General features: G+C 39.9%; 1 protein-coding gene across 3 annotated transcripts; it reads right to left on the reverse strand.

Moving 5' to 3' along the window:
• Nucleotides 1-1518: 1518 nt before the first annotated feature.
• eomesa (eomesodermin homolog a) lies at nt 1519-8324 on the reverse strand. Of its 3 annotated transcripts, XM_061982795.1 has the most exons (7): nt 7048-8324; nt 6561-6715; nt 6070-6191; nt 2905-3063; nt 2770-2831; nt 1974-2692; nt 1519-1860 (listed from the first exon to the last, which is right to left on the reverse strand). In XM_061982795.1, exons 1-7 carry the CDS (start codon nt 7740-7742, stop codon nt 1847-1849), a joined length of 1926 nt encoding a protein of 641 aa, XP_061838779.1. In that variant the 5' UTR covers nt 7743-8324; the 3' UTR covers nt 1519-1846. The 3 variants fall into 3 exon arrangements, with proteins under 3 accessions (XP_061838779.1, XP_061838778.1, XP_061838780.1); XM_061982794.1 differs by having other exon boundaries at nt 1519-2692; XM_061982796.1 differs by having other exon boundaries at nt 1519-2692; nt 8234-8322.
• Nucleotides 8325-22730: the final 14406 nt, after the last annotated feature.

Raw genomic sequence — 22730 nt, forward strand, 5'->3', positions numbered from 1 at the left:
TGGTCTGGAAAACACGGTAGTTTTCGTCCTTTTCCTCCTCATTCTGTGCAGTTTTGGGGGCCTTTAGCGGTGGTGGATTTATGTTCCGTGCAGTGGCTGTTTCCTCTTTTCGATGGCCAGGTCGATAGTCTTTGGCTTTGGGGCTGTGTCTTGTGCATTTTGTTGTGTCTTCTTTAGTGTGAGCACGTTTGATTCAATGTGAACAATTTAATTGGTTCACGGTGACCCCTGCGACAATTTAACTAGTCCGACGTGACGGGGTTACATTTATTGGCGGCACGTGAAGCCTGTGACCCAGAACAAAATTAGCCGCAGCATTGTATAAAAGCGCAGGGTTGAAAAGTAGCAGCTTATCCATCCATCCATTTTCTACCGCTTGCCAATCTCCTGGTGGCTGGAGCCTATCCCAGCTGCATTCAGGCAAAAGGCGGGGTACGGGGTACACCCTGGACAAGTTGCCACCTCATCGCAGGCTCAATACTAGGGCCAATTTAGTGTTGCCAATCAACCTATCCCCAGGTGCATGTCTTTGGCGGTGGGAGGAAGCCGGAGTACCCGGAGGGAACATACAAACAGAAAGAGCCGGGGATCAAACCCAGCACTTTCATATTGTGAGTCACACGCACTAACCCCTGTTCCACCGTGCTGCCCCAGTAGCGGCTTATATTCCGGAAATTACAGTATTTCACATTGTTTTCTGCATGTAAAACTATTGTTTGCTATAAAATGTGTTTCGTGTTCATATTTATTATGGCTGTGTAGGGTGGATTATTTAGATTTGTCTTATTTGTAAAATTGCTTCAGTTTTCATATGAACGAAAACCAAGGTAAAACTATAGCTCATTAATAAGGCTTTTTTTTAGTATAATTATCCATCCATCCATCCATTTTCTACCACTTGTCCCATTTGGTGTCGCGGGGGGTGCTGGAGCCTATCTCAGCTGCATTCGGGCGGAAGGCGGGGTACACCCTGGACAAGTCGCCACCTCATCGCAGGGCCAACACAGATAGACAGACAACATTCACACACTAGGGCCAATTTAGTGTTGCCAATCAACTTATCCCCAGGTGTATAATTATTTAGACTTATTTCATTATAAAAAAACAAGCTGAGGGGCCAAAAATGACCTGTGGGCCGTAACTTTGGACACTGCTACGCTTCTCACCGGTTGCACAAAATTGCTAAGATTATGAATAGTTTAAATGTTTGTTTCACATTGACAGCTGCAACGATGTGAAATTCCTGTTGTACTTATGACATATTTACACCATTTTATTTGTTTATTCCTTTTGATTGGAGTAGGAATTGCATTGTCAGCATGCTAATTTGCATAGGATTGTGGATAATGAGCACTCATTTTCCTATAAGACTTATTTATTGTATGCTTAAAAGACATAACCCTCAACTCACATGTATCTTCAAATGGGCGATCATAAATTCAATGATGTTACGCCTCTTTTTCCCCCCCGCTCCGATGCTCATTTTGCAGCATAATATGAACAAATCATACAGGGAAATACATTTGAACGATGCTTTACGAAAAGCGGCTTTATTCATCCATTTAATAACACCTCCATGAAGACAATTTGTACAAGATACATCACATCCTAAAGTGCACAAATACTGTACAACGGAAAACGACTTAAATACGGAAGGGGTGGGGTATAGGATTGGGGAGGGGGTGAACAAATCACCTTTGTAAATGGGGGAAAAAAAAAAAAAAAAAAAAAAAGGATTTCAAAATGGACATGCTAGTTCAAAGCCAACAATCACTATGCATGTTTCTGCTCAGGTATGTGAGGCCTGGGGAAAATAACCTTGTGCAGCTTGCTTGGGGGCGCAACACTAAGCTTTGGCACCTTTAGAGAAAAGAGAAAAAAGACATTAACAAGGAATGGAGCGCACTTCATTATATTTAGTTTCAATAAATGACAGTCTTAGGGGCTTGTGTAGAATGCATAATAACCCATGCCTTTTGGGTTGTCCTTATTGTAATCCTCCGAGGTCAAGTCTTCACACTTGATTGTTGGAGAGTTCTCTGTGCTGGAGCCCCCGGGGGACATCTTGCGCCTCTTGCACACCATGGAGTACACGCCCGAGTCGCTAGAATCCACCGATTTCAGCGAGTGGGACGTCTCGATCCAGGTCGACGCCGACGGCGCCGTTTCTTCCTGCAGCTTGTCTTTAGTGGCCCCCAGCTGGTCCTCTGGGAAGGCTGGGGGACTCGGGCGAGGGGACCAGGGCAGGCCTGTGGTCATCTTGCGTTGGTAGGAGCTTCTGGTGCCCCACCCCGCCGCCATGGAGGCGAAGGCCGAATCTGGGTAGTAACTCAGGGCGTGGGACGTCTGTAGGGAGAGGGGCTTGATGCCGTAGGACAACAGACTACTGGTGGAATAGTCATTCTCATAGGACAGGTCCAGCTTGTTGGCGCCCGGCTGCTGGACCGGGGGGACGAACCAGCGTTGGGCGGAGGCGGCGGCGCTGACGTCCTCGCTCTGCGGGGACAGGAGGCTGTTGGTTTGGGGCACGGCCCGTTCGCTGCTGTAGAAGCGGTTCTGCGGCAGGTTGTTGACAAACTGGTCCTGAAAGAAAGGCTGCATGGCGTAGCGGGCGCCGGGCACAATTTGGGTCGACCGGGGAGAGTCCGTCGGGGATGGAGTCAAGCGGTCACTCTCTGGGGCCGTGTACATTCTGTGGGAATGAAGCAAGAGAATTGGATTGGACGCCAGCACGGAATGATACAATCAAGGCTTATAGGGGAAACCTACGAGTCATAATTGTCCCGAAAGCCTTTCGCAAAGGGATTGTGGTCAATCTTCAGTTGTGTGATCTGGGAGGGAAAACATTAGGAAATCAGATGCATATAATAAGAAACACTTAAAATGCTCTGTTTAAATTCTTACATCTGTGTTCTGGTAGGCAGTGACTGCTATAAACTGGTTCTCAGGGAAGGTGAACGTTTGAGTTCGGGCCTCGTTGCTCATATCCTCCACGCCGTCCTCTGTCACCTCCACAATGTGCAGTCGCGGTTGGTATTTATGAAGAGACTGCAAGACTATCATCTGTGAACGGAAACGCATAAATGCAACACGTCAAGAGCACCCTCTTTATTCCATTCAAATGTGGGCTTGGTTTGAGAATGAAAAAAACATCCTGTTTAAAATATAATAATTTTAAAACTTTGTCCACTGCAGTGGACATTAGATTTTATCAGACATTTTTATTCCTTTCAAATTTATGCTTGATTTGAGAATGAAACATGCACCTGGGGATAGGTTGATTGGCAACACTAAATTGGCCCTAGTGTGTGAATGTTGTCTGTCTATCAGTGTTGGCCCTGCGATGAGGTGGCGACTTGTCCAGGGTGTACCCCGCTTTCCGCCTGAATGCAGCGGAGATAGGCCCCAGCACCCCCGAAAAGGGACAAGTGGTAGAAGATGGATAGATGGAAACGATATTGATTACAATAAAAATAAATCCTCCTGGAAACCAATGTCCACTACAATGGACATTTGTATTCCATTAAAATGTGTGCTTGATTTGAGAATGAAAGAAAAAAAAACATCCTGTTTACAATATAATATATATTTTTTTCATTCCATTCCAATTTGTGCTTGATTTGAAAATGAGGGAGGTTTAGGGGGGGAAATCCCGATTGCAATAATGAATTGTTCTGAAAACCAAGGTCCACTGTAGTAGACATTTGTTTTTGGTCCATTTATTTTTATCAAATTAGAACATTTTTAATTCAATTCCAATTTGTGCTTGAATTGAGGAAAAATATGATTAAAATAATACATCCTTTAAAAGCCAATGTGCACTGTAGTAGACATTTGTTTTTGGTCTTTTATCAGAAGTACAACATTTTAATTCAAATCGAATTTGTGCTTGATTTGAGAATAAGAAAACATATCATGATTACAGTCCTTTAACAACTAATGTCCACTGTAGTAGACATTTGTATTTGGTCTTTTTGTCAACATTAGGCTTTTTAAAAAAAAATTCCACTCCAATTGTGCTTAATTTGAGAATAAGGAAAAATATCATGATTACAGTCCTCTAACAACCAATGTCCACTGTAGTAGACATTTGTATTTGGTCTTTCTTTTGTTAAAGTTAGGCCATTTTTGTATTCCACTCTAATTTGTGCTTATTTGAAAAGGGAGAAAAAAAAAAAGATTACAACTATATGTCTTTATGAAAACCAAGGTCCACTGCAGTGGACAATTTTTGTCTGTTTTAGACATTTTTATTCAATTCCAATATGTGCTTGAATGGAGTGCGAGAAAAACAGTTTTTTTTTTTGTCAAAGTTATTTTATAAACCATTTTAATGTGTGCTTGATTTGAGAATGAGGGAAACAATCCTGATTAAAAATAATAATAGATCCTCCTGGAAATCAATGTGCACTACAGTGGACATTTTCTGTCCCATTACAATGTGTTCTTGATATGAGAATGAAGAAACAAACAAAATCCCTATTGCAAAAATAAAATCATCCTAAAAACCAACGTCCACTGCAGTGGACATTTATATTTCTTTTGTCAAAATTAGAACATTTTCATTCAATTCTAGTTAGTGCTTGATTTGAGACTGAGGAAACATTTGAATACAATATTAATATAGCCTCTAAAAACAATGTCCACTGTAGTATACACTTTTTGGTCCATTTCTTTTGTCAAAGTTAGACATGTTTTATTCCACTCCAATTTGTGCTTGAATAGAGATTGAGGAAAAAAAAACCTGATTGCTATATATTATAGCCTTATTAAAACTAACGTCCACTGCAGTGGACATTTTCGGTCTATTTTATCAGCATTATACATTTTTATATATGCTTGATTTGAGAATGAGGAAAAAAAATGTGTTAAATACAATACATCCACTTAAGAACCGCACAGCGTCCACTGCAGTTGACTTTTTTTTTTTGTCCATTTCTTTTGTCAAATTTAGACATTTTATTCGACTCTATGAAAAATCCTGATTACAATCAGAAAAAAATCCCCCATAAGAACCAAATGTAAATTTATTTTTGGTGTATTTATTTAGTCAGACATTTTAATTCCGTTCCAATTTGTGCTTGATTTGAGAATGACGGTGAAAAAAAATCCTGATTGCAAAAGTAAAATCAGCCTAACAACCAACGTCCACTACAGAGACATTTATATTTGGTCTATTTCTTTTGTCAAAATTAGAACATTTTCATTCAATTCTAGTTAGTGCTTGATTTGAGCATGAGGAAGCATGATTACAATATTAATACATCCTCTAAAAAAAACAATGTCCGCTGTAGTGTACATTTTTTGGTTCATTTCTTTTGTCAAAGTTAGACATGTTCTATTCCACTCCAATTTGTGCTTGAATAGAGATTGAGAAAACAACAACTGATTGCTATATTATGAAAACTAACGTCCATTGCAGTGGAAGTTTTCGGTCTATTTTATCAGCGGTATACATTTTTATATTTGCTTGATTTGAGAATGAGGAAAAAAAATGTCTTAAATACAACAATGCATCCACTTAAGAACTGTACAGCATCCACTGCAGTTGACCTTTATTTTTTGTCTATTCCTTTTGTCAGATTTAGACATTTTATTCGACTCGATGATTTCAGAATGAGGAAAAAAAAATGTCTTAATTACTAATACATCCACTTAAAAACTGTACAGCGTCCACTGCAGTTGACGTTTATTTTTGGTCTATTTCTTTTGTCAGATTTACACATTTTATTCGACTCGATTATTTGAGGATGAGGATGAAAAATCCTGATTGCAATCAGAATAAATCCCCCATAAGAACCAGCATGCACTACAATATATATTTGTTTTTGGTGCATTTATTTAGTCAGGCATTTTATTGTGCTTTATTTGAGAATGACAATGAAAAAAAAATCCTGATTTGTTCTAAAAAAACAGCGTCCACTCCAGTGGACATTTGTTTTTGCCAGACATTTTTTTGGTAAAAAGAAGCCTGTCATGCAAACACACGAATGTCCACTGCAGAGGACAGTGTAGTGTATATAATATAATCCTATAGAGAGATAGTATTAAATTGACAACATGTCCTACCTGAGTGTTGTTATTGTTGGCTCCTTTGTTGTTGGTCAGCTTCAATTTCCCAAAAGAGATTTCTTGTCTCATCCAGTGGGCGCCGGTGTTTGGGGACTCGGGGTGAACATACATTTTGTTACCTGCAAAAATTGGCAAAAATGCACATTCAATATAAAAAGGGACAAGCAGTAGAAAATGGATGGACGGAATATGCTTGCTATGTTTAATTAGACATAGGTCTGAGTGCGTTTAGTATTTCAACTATCTGCTACTAGGTCATTGTTATTTAATTATATAGAACCCACATTATCAAGTTGGATACATTTAATGAAATATTTCAGTCAGATAAGTAAAACTAAGTTAAAAAAATGCATTTATTTCAATTCGTTAATTAATGCAGCACAATTAAAAACCATTGCTGGACATTTAATTGGTCAAATTATCTACAAATTTCCCCCAAAATTGTATCTATTATTATTATTATTTAAATTTTCATTTTTATTGCCCACCTTGCATGTTATTGTCTGCTTTCCCACAAGTGACCCACTTTCCTCCCTGAAAGCGCCAGTGGTTCGGGTCGGCCAGGACTACTTCTACAAAGACGTTGTAATGGGCGGTGAGGTTCAGTCCGGTGATGTTGAAGCTCAGGAATGGGAACATCCGTCTGGCAAAAAAAACAAATAAAAAACATTAAATGCTTAAATATGTGACTACATTTTTTTTTTAAATCAACAAAAAAAATATTAAGAACGAATAAAAATGTTGACACAATTCAATCCTCTTTATTTATATAGCACATTTAAACAATGTTTTCAAAGTGCTGCACAACAATATTAAAAACATTACTCAAATATTATCCTTAGCTCCACCAATGACTGAATAAAAACAAAACAATAAATAAATATAAAACCAATATAAAATAAATATGATTAAAAACATGTGCATAATACGTATAATATTGTCCCGTTATTTATTTTTTGCGTCATCGATTCTCACCTGCCCTGTTTGGTGATGATCATCTCGGTCTGGTGCCGGTGGAACTTGAGCCAAAGAGGCCGGTTGCAGAGATACACCTGCGCCCTCGGGCCTGCGCCGGAGCCCGGCAGAGCCATCGCGCCGATGCCGGTCCCGGGATAGGATGGATACAAGCACCCGGGCCCCTGACCGAATTGGTAGCCGCCGCTGCCGAACTGACTCCTGCCGGTGCACACGGCCGGGGAGGAGAAGCCGGCGGGCGGCAGCACCGAGCCGTAGTGAAGCGAAGCCGGGTACCTGGACCCGGTGGTGCCGGTGTACACGGAGCCGGTTTGCCCCGCGTAGGGAAAGAGGGAACACGGACTCGCCATGTCGGAACTGGCCTGCGCGGACGAGATGAAATACCGATCGGAACCGAGTTCGTCTAAGTTGTACCGCCGCCCGCTGCTCAGCTCGTCCTCGCCGAGCACCGGGGAGCCTTTGCGCCCGTCCGGCCCGGTTTTAGCGAAGGTGTCTCCGTCCGGGTCGGCCAGCATCCCGCTGCCCAGCTGGTACTTCTTGGGCGCGCTGTTGTTGGACTCCGCCGCCTCGGTCCGGTCCACCTCCGGGTACTCGATTTGCGACGACGGCCTCGGGCTGCCGTTCACGCTGTCCGAGGAGGAAAGGTTGTAGAAGGTTTTGGGTAAGGAGCCCGGGAGGATGTTCTCCAACTGCATGGTTTAAAGAGTCCAGTTGGGTCAATTTTTTTTTTCTTCCCCTCCAGACTCAGTGATGGGAGGGCTTTTTTTTTTTTTTTTTAAAGCTTTCTTCTCTCCGATGATCTGTCGGGATGGACACCGGACTCTCACACGCTCTTATAAGATCACGTCGTCTGCACGGTAATGGTCGCACGCATAAAGGGGGAGGAGCTTAAGGGGCCTCCTCGCAGCCAATGGCGGCACCGCTTGCTTCACGTCAATTACATTAAAAAACAAAAACAAAAACACTTTTAGAAAAGAAACAGACTCCTTTTTTGTCTTTCAAATACGTTTACATTAAGTAAAAATAAAAAAAATAAAAAATAAAAAATAGGCATCAAGTTGAAGACATTTCATCCATAGCAGAAGCCCGCCTAATATTCGCCCCAAACAAACAAACACGACCCCTGGCTAAAACGTAAACACGTCCGAAAAAATCTCACATTCATCATTATTTTTCTTCCACGCGCCTACAAATGTTCGGCGTCCACTCGAGGCCTCCGAGTCCACGCAGCGAGATTTCTAACAGCCACTCCCGAAGGAACCGCTAAACAAACCCGACCCCCCGCCCCCCCCCAAAAAACATCACACGTGCATCTTGTTGACGATAATTGACCACGTGATCGCGTCATTCAAAATTAATACTTTTATTTTTTCTTTAATGGAAGCCACTAAGTAATACCCAAATTGTAAATCATGAGGTAAAATAATTATGAAATAAATGAGGTAAAAAGTCAAAATTACGAGATAAAAGTCATAATTTTAAGATAAAAAGGCATTGTGACATGAAAAAATGGAAATGATGAGATAAGAAAGTCATAATTATGAGATTAAAAGTCATAATAAAAGTCATAATTTTAATCAACGTATTCACAATCCACGTGAACAGGATATCTCATGCCACTGTGACGATTGTGTAAAATATCTCATAATTTCGATTTTTTTTTAAATCTCATAATTAAGATTTTTTTTATATCATAATTTCGACCTCTTGTCTCAAAATGTCAACTTTCTTACCTCATTGTTATGATTTTTTGTATCACATTTATATTTCAGTTTCGACTTTTTACCTCATAATTTCGATTTTTCTTATCTCATAATTATGACTTTTCATCACATAATTTCTACTTTTTATCTCATAATTATCACTTATCATTGGGATATGTTTTTTAGTGGCGGAAACGGGCGTCGATCCTTACTTTTTGTACACGGCATAGAACAAACAGAAAAATTAATGACACGAGAACGAGTTTTTGTATTGAATTAATTCCGTTTACAAATATTTCTAAAATGACACAACATATGTCTAAAAAAATACTTATTTTATTGCATTTATAATCAACTCATCTAGTAATGTGGCCTGTTTGGATCAAATGATAACATGCGTTATTCAGGAATAAATCTTTTTTTTTTTTTTTTAAAGTGCATGTTTATATTTTATTTCCAAAAAGCATTTGAAGCCACCGGGAAAATACATATGAAAAAATAGTTTTGTCTTGAACATTTTGCATGTGAGCGAAAAAATATGAATTATAAGAATTACTTTTGTCATATATAATTATATATACTGGAGTGCAGCTGGGATATGCCACACCCCCTCCCCTGCCACCCGGAGAGGTACATCCAACCATCCATCCATTTCTACCGCTTATTCCCTTCGGGGTCGCGGGGGGCGCTGGAGCCTATCTCAGCTACAATCGGGCTGAAGGCGGGGTACACCCTGGACAAGTCGCCACCTCATCACAGCCGAGAGGGACAAGCGGTAGTAAATGGATGTATGTGTGTGTGTATATAGTACTAACTGCATTTTACCACTTTGTCAGCATAGGAAGGAAACAGTGACCTCTTGCGGTCGTTGGAGGTAACTTTTCTTACTCTGTTTACAACTAAAGTGTAAGTGTGACTGTGTGTGTGTGTGTATGTGTGTGTGTGTGTGTGTGTATGTGAGAGAGAGTGTTTGTTATTAGAATATGAAGAGCAGGGATGGAGATGAATTTGGGGAAAAAGGGGATAGAAATCTGTGAAAAGCTGAGGGAGGATCTCGGCTGGAGGCAGATTGGCTCCTGCATTAAACGGGACTGTAAAGCTGGCTGCTGGACCATCAAGGGACCGGAGCTAATTGCCCTGCACACGACTGTCAATCAAAACCGGAGACCCTTCCCGAACATTCAACAACCGAGACAAGGCGCCACTGCGATCCAATTTGAATGTTTTGACTGCTCCCTCGACATAATATCTCACTTCTCCACAGCGGTGTGCTGATTTTACCCCATTTTTTTTTTATGTTGCCTCACTCTTGGCAAACAAATATTTGCTCACGAAGAGACAACAAGAGAATGGACTAAACTTTCTCAATCAAAGCACACAAGATGTTACCTTGAACAGGAAGAAAAACAAGCACACAGTTGGGGCCCTTAGCAGGATTTTTTCCACTCCTCTTTTATTATTTTTTATTTAATGTTGGATGTAGAGAACATACAAACCCTTTATTTATTGAGTCAAAAATATTAAAGTTTGATGATTTGGTAAAATTGCAAACAGCTATGTACAAAGCAAACTATAACCTGCTGCCAAAGAATGTACAACAATTCTTCTCTACTAAAGAGGAGAAATATAACCTTAGAGGAAAATCTAATTTAAAACATTTGTATGCACGTACAACACTTAGAACCTTTAGCATATCAGTATGTGGAATTAAATTATGGAATGGATTAAAGGCCTACTGAAACCCACGACTACCGACCACGCAGTCTGATAGTTTATATATCAATGATGAAATCTTAACATTGCAACACATGCCAATACGGCCGGGTTAGCTTACTAAAGTGCAATTTTAAATTTCGCGTGAAATATCCTGCTGAAAACGTCTCGGTATGATGATGTCGGCGCGTGACGTCACAGATTGTAGCGGACATTTTGGGACAGCATGGTGGCCAGCTATTAAGTCGTCTGTTTTTATCGCAAAATTCCACAGTATTCTGGACATTTGTGTTGGTGAATCTTTTGCAATTTGTTCAATGAACAATGGAGACAGCAAAGAAGAAAGCTGTAGGTGGGAAGCGGTGTATTGCGGCAGGTGTTGTGCTGGATAACGCACCCCCGCCGTAGAATGCACCCCCTGATTGTTTTGCCGGATAACACAGCCGGTGTTTCATTGTTTACATTCTCGGAAGATGACAGTCAAACTTTACCATTGGCCTGTGGAGAACTGGGACAACAGAGACTCTTACCAGGAGGACTTTGAGTTGGATACGTAGACGCGGTACCGTGAGTACGCATGCAGCTGTGGCTTCCAAACATTTGATTGCTTGCCTGTACGTGCGTGCCGCTATGTGCATGTCACGTATGTAACTTTGGGGACTTTGGGGAAATATATGTGCTGTATGAACTTTGGGGAGGTGAACGGTACTTTGGGCTGTGGGATTGAGTGTGTTGTGCAGGTGTTTGAGTTGTATTGGCAGGTTATATGGACGGGAGGGGGGAGGTGTTTGTTATGCGGGATTAATTTGTGGCATATTAAATATAAGCCTGGTTGTGTTGTGGCTAATAAAGTATATATATGTCTTGTGTTTATTTACTGTTTTAGTCATTCCCAGCTGAATATCAGGTCCCACCCGCCTCTCACAGCATCTTCCCTATCTGAATCGCTCCCACTGCCCTGTAGTTCTTCATTCTCACTTTCCTCATCCACAAATCTTTCATCCTCGCTCAAATTAATGGGGAAATCGTCGCTTTCTCGGTCCGAATCGTTCTCGCTGCTTGTGGCCATGATTGTAAACAATGTGCAGATGTGAGGAGCTCCACAACCTGTGACGTCACGCTACTCGTCTGCTACTTCCGGTATAGGTAAGGCTTTTTTATCAGCGACCAAAAGTTGCAAACTTTATCATCGATGTTCTCTACTAAATCCTTTCAGCAAAAATATGGCAATATCGCAAAATGATCAAGTATGACACATAGAATGGACCTGCTATCCCCGTTTAAATAAGAAAATCACATTTCAGTAGGCCTTTAAGTAATAAAGTTAAACAATGTACTGATACGATCCAGTTTAAGATGTTGTTCAAATTAATAGTGCTTACAAAGTACAAAGAAGAATAATTATGAGAATTACTTTCAACCTTATTGAAAATAAGATATTCTTCATCTCAGTATGTTAATAATGACTGAAATAATTAATTACATATTACAAAACTGTTGTACATACTAATTCACAGATGTCATTCTATTATAAAAAGGTCAGTAAATGATGTATATATTTGTCAACGCTCTGAAGTGGGAAAGGGGTAGGATTAAATAAGCTTTGCTTCTTCCCTACTCCTTTTCGGACATGATGTAAAGTGAAATGATATGAAATTGTGTGATGTATTATGCTGTAAGTGTGTTCATGTTCGAAATAAACTAAAGAAAGAAAGAAACTTCAATAATTTAATGCATGTTTTGTACTAAAACAAAATTGTCCGGTAATTATTATCAAGTGCAAAATAACAAATCATACATTTCTTGACACAACTCCGACCAGGTATCAAACCTGGTATGACAGTCTTACAAGACCAGCACTAAAAGCTGACATTTGCCCATATATTCTTATTAGTGGCGGAGCAGGAAGGGGCTAGGAATACATTTTCGGTAACATTTCATATGAAGCACCCTGTCATTCACTAAAGGGGCTGTTTGCAACTTCCTCACAGTTGTATTTTTTGGTTTCTAAAAAACACTGTTGGCTATCTTATGTTAACATGAGTCGTTGGAACACAGTTAGAAAAAATGTCTATATTTTTCACAATTACTAAGTTTATGTAATACACATTTTTGCCAGCCTAAGACAGGTGTCGAACTCGTTTTTATTGAGGGCCACATCGTAACTTAAACATTAAATGACATGGCGGGCCGGTTTAAATGACGTGACCGAACACATTAACTGATGTGGCCTAACACATTTGATGACGTGACGGACCAATTTAAATGTGGCGACAGACCACATTGAATGACATGACGGGCCAAATTAAATAATATGGCGGACCAAATTGAATGACGTGATGAAGTACATTAAATGACATGATGGGCTACCCTAAATGATGTTACCCACCACTTAAAATGATGTGGCGGACCACAATTGATGACATGGTGGGCTACTTTAAATGATGTGAAGGGCCACTTTAAATTATGTAAAGGATCACTTTAAATGACAAGACGGGCTGCTCTAAATGATGGGGCGGGTCACATTGAATGACATAGCGGGTCACTTTAAATGATGTGACAGATCACTCTAAATGATATGGCAAACCATGTTAAATGATGTTGTGGGCTAATTTTAAATGAAGACGGACAACTTTAAATGACATGGTGTGGCCCCGTTATGTCGTCCACATTGGACGACATAACAGACCACTTTAAACAATGTGGAAGACCACATTGAATGACATTGTGGGCCACTTTATATGTTGTGACCCACCACTTCAAATGACATGGCGGGTCACTTTAAATGGTGTGACGGACCACGTTAAATGATATGGCGAACCATGTTAAATGATGTTGTGGGCCATTTTTAAATGACATTGTGGTCCACTCTATATGTTGTGACTAGAGATGTCCGATAATGGCTTTTTTGCCGATATCCGATATTCCGATATTGTCCAACTCTTAATTACCGATTCCGATATCAACCGATACCGATATATACAGTCGGGGAATTAACACATTATTATGCCTAAATTTGTTGTGATGCCCCGCTGGATGCATTAAACAATGTAACAAGGTTTTCCAAAATAAATCAACTCAAGTTATGGAAAAAAGTGCCAGCATGGCACTGCCATATTTATTATTGAAGTCACAAAGTGCATTATTCTTTTTAACATGCCTCAAAACAGCAGCTTGGAATTTGGGACATGCTCTCCCTGAGATAATCCTAATACCCACTACAACTATGGGAAATACTATACTTTGACTTTCACAAAGTGCATTTTTTATTTATTTTTTTAAACATGCCTCAAAACAACAGCTACAAAAACAATGAAGGCACACAGCTTCAGTCCAGAGTGTACTAGAGTAATAAAGTAAACAATAACACAGTCCTCCTTTAGTAGACTGCCTGGTATACTGTATAACAGGAAATTATAAACTAGGCTCAATCTGCCCTGCTCTAACGTATTAGTATGAGTAACACAAATGTGCTGCAAGCTAGTGGTGAGTGCTTGAAGTGGCCATCCAGTCAGCCAGAGCTTCTGAAATGCTGCGTTGAGACAGGGCACCTCTGTTCACTGCAAGCTGCTTTCGGTGTTTGCTTTTCATCCATCTTCCGCTTGTATTCATCGTGTATCTCCTTATGATTCTTGAAGAGGTGGGAGATCAAATTGCTCGTATTAAAGGAAGACGTCTTGGTTCCTCCTCGCATAACCAACTTTTTGCAGTCATTGCAAATTGCCAGTTTTTTTTATCCGTCAGACACACTTTAAAATAATCCCAAACCATAGACATGGTGTTGTTAGTTGGTCACCGAGCTCGCTCGCTTGTTAGCCACGGCTACAGCACCGGCAACAACACACTCTTATTGTTGTTATGCTCCACTCGCAGCGGTTTGATGAGGTCATCAAACGTCGCCAGTAAACCTCTCGTGCTGCAGTCGTCAACTCCTGTGTTGTGTGTGGGAGAGGGGAGGGGCTGCTGACTGGAAGACACAACTGCTCCGTGCTGCTCCCTACGTCCGTGTTTTACCGGATATGTACCGCTCCGTACAGCGGCGTTTTAAAAAGTCATTAATTTTACTTTTTGAAACCGATACCGATAATTTCCGATATTACATTTTAAAGCATTTATCGGCCGATATTATCGGACATCTCTAGTTGTGACCGACCACTTTAAATGATGTGACGGACCACATTGTATAATGTTTTGGGCCACTTTAAATGACGTAACAGACCACTTTAAATGATGTAACGAAGTAATCGAAGGCCACGTACATAAAAATGAAAGTATTGATACATTTTGTGCATGGAAAAGACTCCAAACGAGCCAATGTAGATGAATACATTCTAAGTTAGCAGAAACAGATGAACCTCTCAGCTTGGTGTACTTGGTGACCAAGAGAATTAGTGTAATTTAATAATGTATATTAAAAACAACTTCATGTTGTTTTAAGATTATATGGCGTAAAAAATCCCTAGGGCCGCACAACTCCAGCACGATGCTTCAGCCCATTTGCTTGTTCCATCACTTCCAGGCTGCTGTATTCCTTCATTTCCTCTGACTTTGTAGATTTTGTTGAGTCATTCCGATTATTTCAATTGTGGAAAGTGGCGGCTGTCATTAATTACTTGCAAGAGTTGATAATGACAAAAAATGAAAAATATTTGTACTTATTTTTTTTAATCTCAACTCATCATTGGCGGTCACTCGAACGAGTATGACGATCCTCCTGGTCGGGGTGTATCCCTTTATGGAGGACGCCTGTGCGTGACTTAGTTTAACGTGGGGAGACTGGTGCACAGACATTCACCACACGATCCTTGACAGAATCGGGTCAGGGTCCAGTGGCATGGAGTCCAAGACGATTGGGGACAATTTTCTGCTGCAGCCTTCTCCCGCCATTGCAGCCGTTGGGGTAGTTCTTAAATCTACCGTCTTCCGCCTGCTCCGCCGTTGAGGTCTTCACCGTATCCCTGGCTAGGGGGCAGTCAGGTACTAGGCCTTTGCCAAGGGCCACCTGGGGTAATAGTAGTAAAGGGGTTAACCTCCTAGTGCCCCAAGACCCCATAGAGGAGCCTCCACTGCCGGATGCACTTTAACGTCATGCCCAGGACACATCAACTATACTATATTATACTATGCTATATACTATACTATGCGTTCATTTTCTGAACAACAAACAAACAATTGAGTAAAAAATTCACACTTAAATCGTGTCCACGGGTTTTCACTCAGCCCTGTTACCCTAACACAGTCCTTCTCAAATAATGGTGCAGACCTCCTGGTGCGATGACCCCGGGGAACATGCTTTATCAGTATCATGCAGTATCATACTTCAAACAAAAACAAGGTAATTGTGGCCATTAACCCTGACTTCATTATTTTGATTTAAAAAAATAGTCACAAATTGTTTTATTCATTTTTGTTTTGTAGGTTAAAGTGTTTTTTATCTTGTGTTCCTGAGTTAATGTTGCTGACTAATTTAAAGTTATTTATTGAGTTAATTAATTACATTAAAGTTTACAAAAATGTTTGTAATTTAAATGAGGATTACTTTTTATTTTTTTATTTTAGGCAAATTGATACACTTTCTATAATACAATGGTAATACATTTGTTGTAAATTTCAATTTGTCTTCCTTTTTTTTATGTTATGCAGAGGTGCACTTATGACAATTTTATAGTCAAATGGTACACGGCGGTGAATGGGGTAGAAGTTGAATGTAGAAAGTTTTTTTTTTTCCTGGGGTGACGCGTAACAGAACAGAATTGAGAAGCACTGCCCTAGCAGATCACAGGTCACATGATCCACAGGAAGTTGAAAATTCAGATCCTCTGCAGGCCATTGAAGTATTCTCAAAATGGGTATTGGCCCATTACAGAACAAGGTTCTTATGGCAAAGAGGCCCCATTTGAGTAACAGGAATGAAAGTAACAGGAGTGAATTTTTAGCATAGAATCAGCAAACACACAACATATATCCACAAGTCATTTATGCACATAGAAACAGAAAACAACAACAAAAAAACCCATCAAAACAAAAAAACATAATTTAGGTAACAGTATTGTACTTGGATTAAAAACTAATCCAAGCACAGTCCTGTTACCTCAATATGTTTTCATGGTATTGGTTTGTTTTTCAAATGTGATCTGGACCATTTTTGTACAAGGTTCTTGTGACAAAGATGGACTTATTTGAGTAACATGACTAAAAGTAACAGGAGTACAATTTTTTTAGTATAGAATTAGCAAACTAGATTTCCTCGAGTTAAAATTGAAGTACTGTTACTTAAATTATGTTTTCATGTAATTGGTTTATTTTAAAATATTTTTTCTGAATTATTCCGTACATTAGGCGCACCGGGTTATAAGGCGCACTGTCGAGTTTTGAGAAAATGAAAAGATTTTAAGTGCGCCTTATAGTCCAAAAAATACGGTACGTCAAACAAATTTTCATACTTTTTTAATACAATTTTTGTTTCATTTGATGCATGTTTTGTACTACAAGTGTTTAACGGAAAAACATTTTTCAATAATTTACATTATGTTGTTAGTGGAAAATAACAAATTTAACGTTTTTCAGAGTATAAGTCGCTCCGGAGTATAAGTCGCACCGGCCGAAAATGCATAACAAAGAAGGAAAAAAACATATATAAGTCGCACTGGAGTATAAGTCGCATTTTTTGGGGAAATTAATTTGATAAAACCCAACACCAAGAATTTGAAAGGCAATTTAAAATAAATAAAGAATAGTGAACAACAGGCTGAATAAGTGTACGTTATATGAGGCATAAATAACCAACTGAGAACGTGCCTGGTATGTTAACGTAACATATTATGGTAAGAGTCATTCAAATAACTATAACATATAGAACATGCTATACGTTTACCAAACAATCTGTCACTCCTAATCGCTAAATCCCATGAAATCTTATACGTCTAGTCTCTTACGTGAATGAGCTAAATAATATTATTTGATATTTTACGGTAATGTGTTAATAATTTCACACATAAGTCGCTCCTGAGTACAAGTCGCACCCGCGGCCAAACTATGAAAAAAACTGCGACTTATAGTCCGAAAAATACGATAATTAAAATTTAAAATTGCACAAGTTGCTGGCTGAGTTCGGTCCTTGTACGACAAATTATCAGCCCGGCGGAAACAATGAGAATGTTCGGAGAAATTTGCCATTATATTCTTATCAGTGTCATAGCAGTAAGGGGCAAGGAATACGTTTCATAGGAAGTGCCCTTTAATTTATTAATTGATGAATTGTGGAGTCCTATACTCACAGCACATGTTTTGCCTATATGAGGAGAGGTGGCCCAGAATGGCCCAAATATTAAAAATACATTTTAACAACACAAAAGACAACAGATAAAAAAAAAAAAAAAAGGGACACATTCATATATAAAACATTTAATCAGATTGAAAGTAAAAAAAAGACAGAAATGTAAGTTTATTTTGAGAAAATAGCACCAATTCAGTGTAATGGCCCACATAAGAAATCATAAAATACTCCTTTTGTACCACGTCTGACTACATCAGTCTTTTCTTTTTGTTCTGTTGTTAGCAGATCAAGAAAGTCAATAGGTCAAAAGAAGAAATAAGGTGTGTGTAACGGAGCCAAAGTCAAGCATTTCCAACATAAGCTGTCACATACTTACTTAATGACCCCGTCACTTATCAGCATTACAACTGATGACTGATGTGAACTTAACATCTGGCTTTCATGACCCGCCTTTTGCGATGTGTCGTGTAAAACCCGCTACTGTACTCGCCGATCGTTCCGCGATCACGCCGCGCTTTAGAAGAGCGTCGCCGATTAAAACGCGCGGCGGCATCAACGTAGTGTTGTTTTTCGCAAACACGATCTGAGGTTTTTTCCATAAGGACCCCAAAGATTTAGACGCCTGCTGAAAGCTAAAAAACAAAATAAATGTGATTTATAGGCCACCTATAAATAAACTAATTCCAAATGAGGTGGATGTTTAGGTCCGACTCATAAAGGAGCTCCCACTTGTGACCTGTCAGCATGTTTCTTGACCACCTATAAAAGTCCTAGTGGGTCTGAGCTGACCCTCCCTGGCCCTGGGCCAGGGCCCGCGCGACAGGGGAAGGGAAGTCCTACCATATTGTTGTCAGAGTAGATCATCAACAAAACACATGAAAGGAATACATTCCAGGGTTTATGGGCCAAGGTGGCCGCCGAAGCCTTTGCTCGGGACAGAATTCATGTACCCCATTGCAAGGATTAATAACGCAAGTCTCATTAGAGATCCTCGCCACCGAGACCCCTGGAGGGAGGGGGTGCTGGGAAAAGAACCAAGAGCAATGTGCGCCACGCCAGATCCGCGCTCCTCAGCAAATCATCATCCCGGAGAACATTTTTATTGGAGAGAATTTATCTCACCAGTTCATCCAAGATGGCCTCTTGTACGCGTGGGAGGCTCGCTGGCATTTAATTAAACCAAAGGCGTCTCGCCTTTAAAGATGTAAAGCGATTTTATTTGGCTACGCTTGCAGCGTTTCCTCTGACTGCTTATGATGATATATATGGATGAACATTTGCATGACATACTGGAGGGGGGCGGATCCATACAAATATCGATTGCATAGTAGTAATAGGGTCATTATCAGCAGAGGCGCCAATCTACATTTCTGCTCGGTGTGTGTGTGTATTAGTGTTGTCCCGGTACCAATATTTTGGTACCGGTACCAAAAGTATTTCGGTACTTTTCAATACTTTTCTAAATAAAGGGGACCACTAAAAACTTCATTATTGTCTTATAATACATAGGATCACGGGTGATGGGTCAAATGCAGAGAATAATTTCTGCACAATAAGTGTGTGTGTGACAATCATTGGTACTTTAACTTTAACTTTAACATATGTTTCTTATTTCAATGTTGTCCTTTAATAAAATAGTGAACATACAAGACAACTTGTTTTTTAGTAGTAAGTAAACACACAAAGACTCCTAATTAGTCTGCTGACGTATGCAGTAACATATTGTGTCATTTGTCATGCTATTATTTTGTCAACATTATTAAAGGGGAACATTATCACCAGACCTATGTAAGCGTCAATATATACCTTGATGTTGCAGAAAAAAAGACCATATATTTTTTTAACCGATTTTCGAACTCTAAATGGGTGAATTTTGGCGAATTAAACGCCTTTCTAATATTCGCTCTCGGAGCGATGACGTCACAACGTGGCATCACATCGGGAAGCAATCCGCCATTTTCTCAAACACCGAGTCAAATCAGCTCTGTTATTTTTCGACTGTTTTCCGTACCTTGGAGACATCATGCCTCGTCGGTGTGTTGTCGGAGGGTGTAACAACACGAACAGGGACGGATTCAAGTTGCACCACTGGCCCAAAGATGCCAAAGTGGCAAGAAATTGGACGTTTGTTCCGCACACTTTACCGACGAAAGCTATGCTACGACAGAGATGGCAAGAATGTGTGGATATCCTGCGACACTCAAAGCAGATGCATTTCCAACGATAAAGTCAAAGAAATCTGCCGCCAGACCCCCATGGAATCTGCCGGAGTGTGTGAGCAATTTAGGGACAAAGGACCTCGCTAGCACGGCAAGCAATGGCGGCAGTTTGTTCCCGCAGACGAGCGAGCTAAACCCCCTATCGACCCTAGCTTCCCTGGCCTGCTGACATCAACTCCAAAACTGGACAGATCAGCTTTCAGGAAAAGAGCGCGGATGAGGGTATGTCTACAGAATATATTAATTGATAAAAATTGGGCTGTCTGCACTCTCAAAGTGCATGTTGTTGCCAAATGTATTTCATATGCTGTAAACCCAGTTCATAGTTGTTAGTTTCCTTTAATGCCAAACAAGCACATACCAATCGTTGGTTAGAAGGCGATCGCCGAATTCGTCCTCGCTTTCTCCCGTGTCGCTAGATGTCGTGTCGTTTTCGTCGGTTTCGCTTGCATACGGTTCAAACCGATATGGCTCAATAGCTTCAGTTTCTTCTTCAATTTCGTTTTCGCTACCTGCCTCCACACTACAACCATCCGTTTCAATACATGCATAATCTGTTGAATCGCTTAAGCCGCTGAAATCCGAGTCTGAATCCGAGCTAATGTCGCTATAGCTTGCTGTTCTATGCGCCATGTTTGTTTGAGTTGGCTTCACTATGTGACGTCACAGGAAAATGCACGGGTGTATATAACGATGGTTAAAATCAGGCACTTTGAAACTTTTTTTAGGGATATTGCGTGATGGGTAAAATTTTGAAAAAAACTTCGAAAAATATAATAAACCACTGGGAACTGATTTTTAATGGTTTTAACCCTTCTGAAATTGTGATAATGTTCCCCTTTAAGGACAGGTGGTAGAAAATTAATTATTAATCTTCATTTACTGTTAATATCTGGTTATTTTCTGTTTGAACATGTTCTATCTACACTTCTGTTAAAAAAATTAATAATCACTTTTTCTTCTGTTGTTTGGATACTCTACATCAGTGTTTTTCAACCTTTTTTGAGCCAAGGCACATTTTTTTGCGTTGAAAAAATCCGGAGGCACACCACCAGCAGAAATCATTAAAAAACGAAACTCAGTTGACAGTAAAAAGTTGTTGTCTCAATTGTTGAATATGACTTTAAAGCATAACCAAGCATGCATCAATATAGCTCTTGTCTCAAAGTAGGTGTAATGTCACAACCTGTCACATCAAGCCATGACTTATTTTTAGTTTTATGCTGTTTTCCTGTGTGCAGTGTTTTAGTTCTTGTCTTGCGCTCCTATTTTGGTGGCTTTTTCACTTTTTTTGGTATTTTCCTGTAGCAGTTTCATGTCTTCCTTTGAGCGATATTTCCCGCATCTACTTTGTTTTAGCAATCAATAATACTTCAGTTGTTTGTATCCTTCTTTGTGGGGACATCTTTGATTGTCATGTCATGCTCGGATGTACATTGTGGACGCCGTCTTTGCTCCACAGTAAGTTTTTGCTGTCGTCCAGCATTCTGTTTTTGTTGACTTTGTAGCCAGTTCAGTTTTAGTTTCGCTCTGCATAGCCTTCCCTAAGCTTCAATGCCTTTTCTTAGGGGCACTCACCTTTTGTTTATTTTTGGTTTAAGCATTAGACACCTTTTTACCTGCACACTGCCTCCCGCTGTTTCCGACATGTACAAAGCAATTAGCTACCGGCTGCCACCTACTGATATGGAAGAGTATAACATGGTTGCTCTGCCGAGCTCTAGACAGCACCGACACTCAACAACAACACATCATTTGCAGACTATATTTATTGGTTTGCAAACAATATTTTTAACCCAAATAGGTGAAATTAGATATTCTCCCACGGCACACCAGACTATATCTCACGGCACACTAGTGTGCCACGGCACAGTGGTTGAAAAACACTGCTCTACATTAGTTTTGGATGATACCACAAATTTGGGTAACAATCCGATACCAAATAGTTACAGGATCATACATTGGTCATATTCAAAGTCCTCACGTGTCCGGGGACGTATTTTCTGAGTTTATAAACATAATATACATTTTAAAAAAACGAAATAAGATTTTATGATGTTATAAAACATCAATGTAGTCATAGTAGTATTGACTCGATACGCTATTGTACGTGGTATCATTACAGTGAATGTTAGGTGTAGATCCACCAATGGTGTTTGTTTATATTGTAGCGTCCCGGAAGAGTTGGTGCTGCAGGGAATTCTGGGAATTTGTTCTGTTGTGTTTATGTTGTGTTGCAAATATTCTTCCAAAATGTGTTTGTCGTTTAGTGTGGTTTCACTATATGGCACATGTTTATGACAGTGGCAGTATAGTTCATACTGCCACCCTTAGTGTGACCTGTATGGCTGTTGAGTAAGTATGCCCTTCATTTGCTAAATTGCAGTGTGTTCAAAATGTCAAGATGATTGTGTCATTACTTCATATTCGGGGACAATGAAATCTTGGTTAGGCTTTGTTAAATATAGACTTCATGATTTGTGACTTTTAATACTGAGTAAAATGGGCCAATCTCGCCACAAAAGTAACAACAACATGATTGAGTTTTCAAAAATTGCTTTAAGGATGGAAAGTTGCCATCAATCCCACGGATCGGCGCCTGTGATCATCAGTATAATTTTTTTGTTATTTTCTATTTAGATTTTCATAATCTGTGTTTTTTGTGTGTGTTGTTAAAATGTATTTTCAATATTTGGGCCATTCTGGGCTGCCAAGTGTCCAACTTAAGGCCCGCCACATAATTGTATGTGGTCTGCAAAAATACATAATGTG

Source organism: Nerophis lumbriciformis, linkage group LG21, assembly GCF_033978685.3.
Source record: "Nerophis lumbriciformis linkage group LG21, RoL_Nlum_v2.1, whole genome shotgun sequence".
Taxonomy (NCBI): domain Eukaryota; kingdom Metazoa; phylum Chordata; class Actinopteri; order Syngnathiformes; family Syngnathidae; genus Nerophis; species Nerophis lumbriciformis.

Excerpts from the sequence above, each read along its gene's own strand:
- eomesa (XM_061982794.1), bottom strand. The coding sequence starts at position 7,742 with ATGCAGTTGGAGAACATCCTCCCGGGCTCCTTACCCAAAACCTTCTAC. Across the intron at positions 6,716-7,047 it reads ATCATCACCAAACAGGGCAG|ACGGATGTTCCCATTCCTGA; the intron begins GTGAGAATCGAT and ends TTTTTTTGCCAG. Across the intron at positions 2,832-2,904 it reads CTGCCTACCAGAACACAGAT|ATCACACAACTGAAGATTGA; the intron begins GTAAGAATTTAA and ends TTTCCCTCCCAG.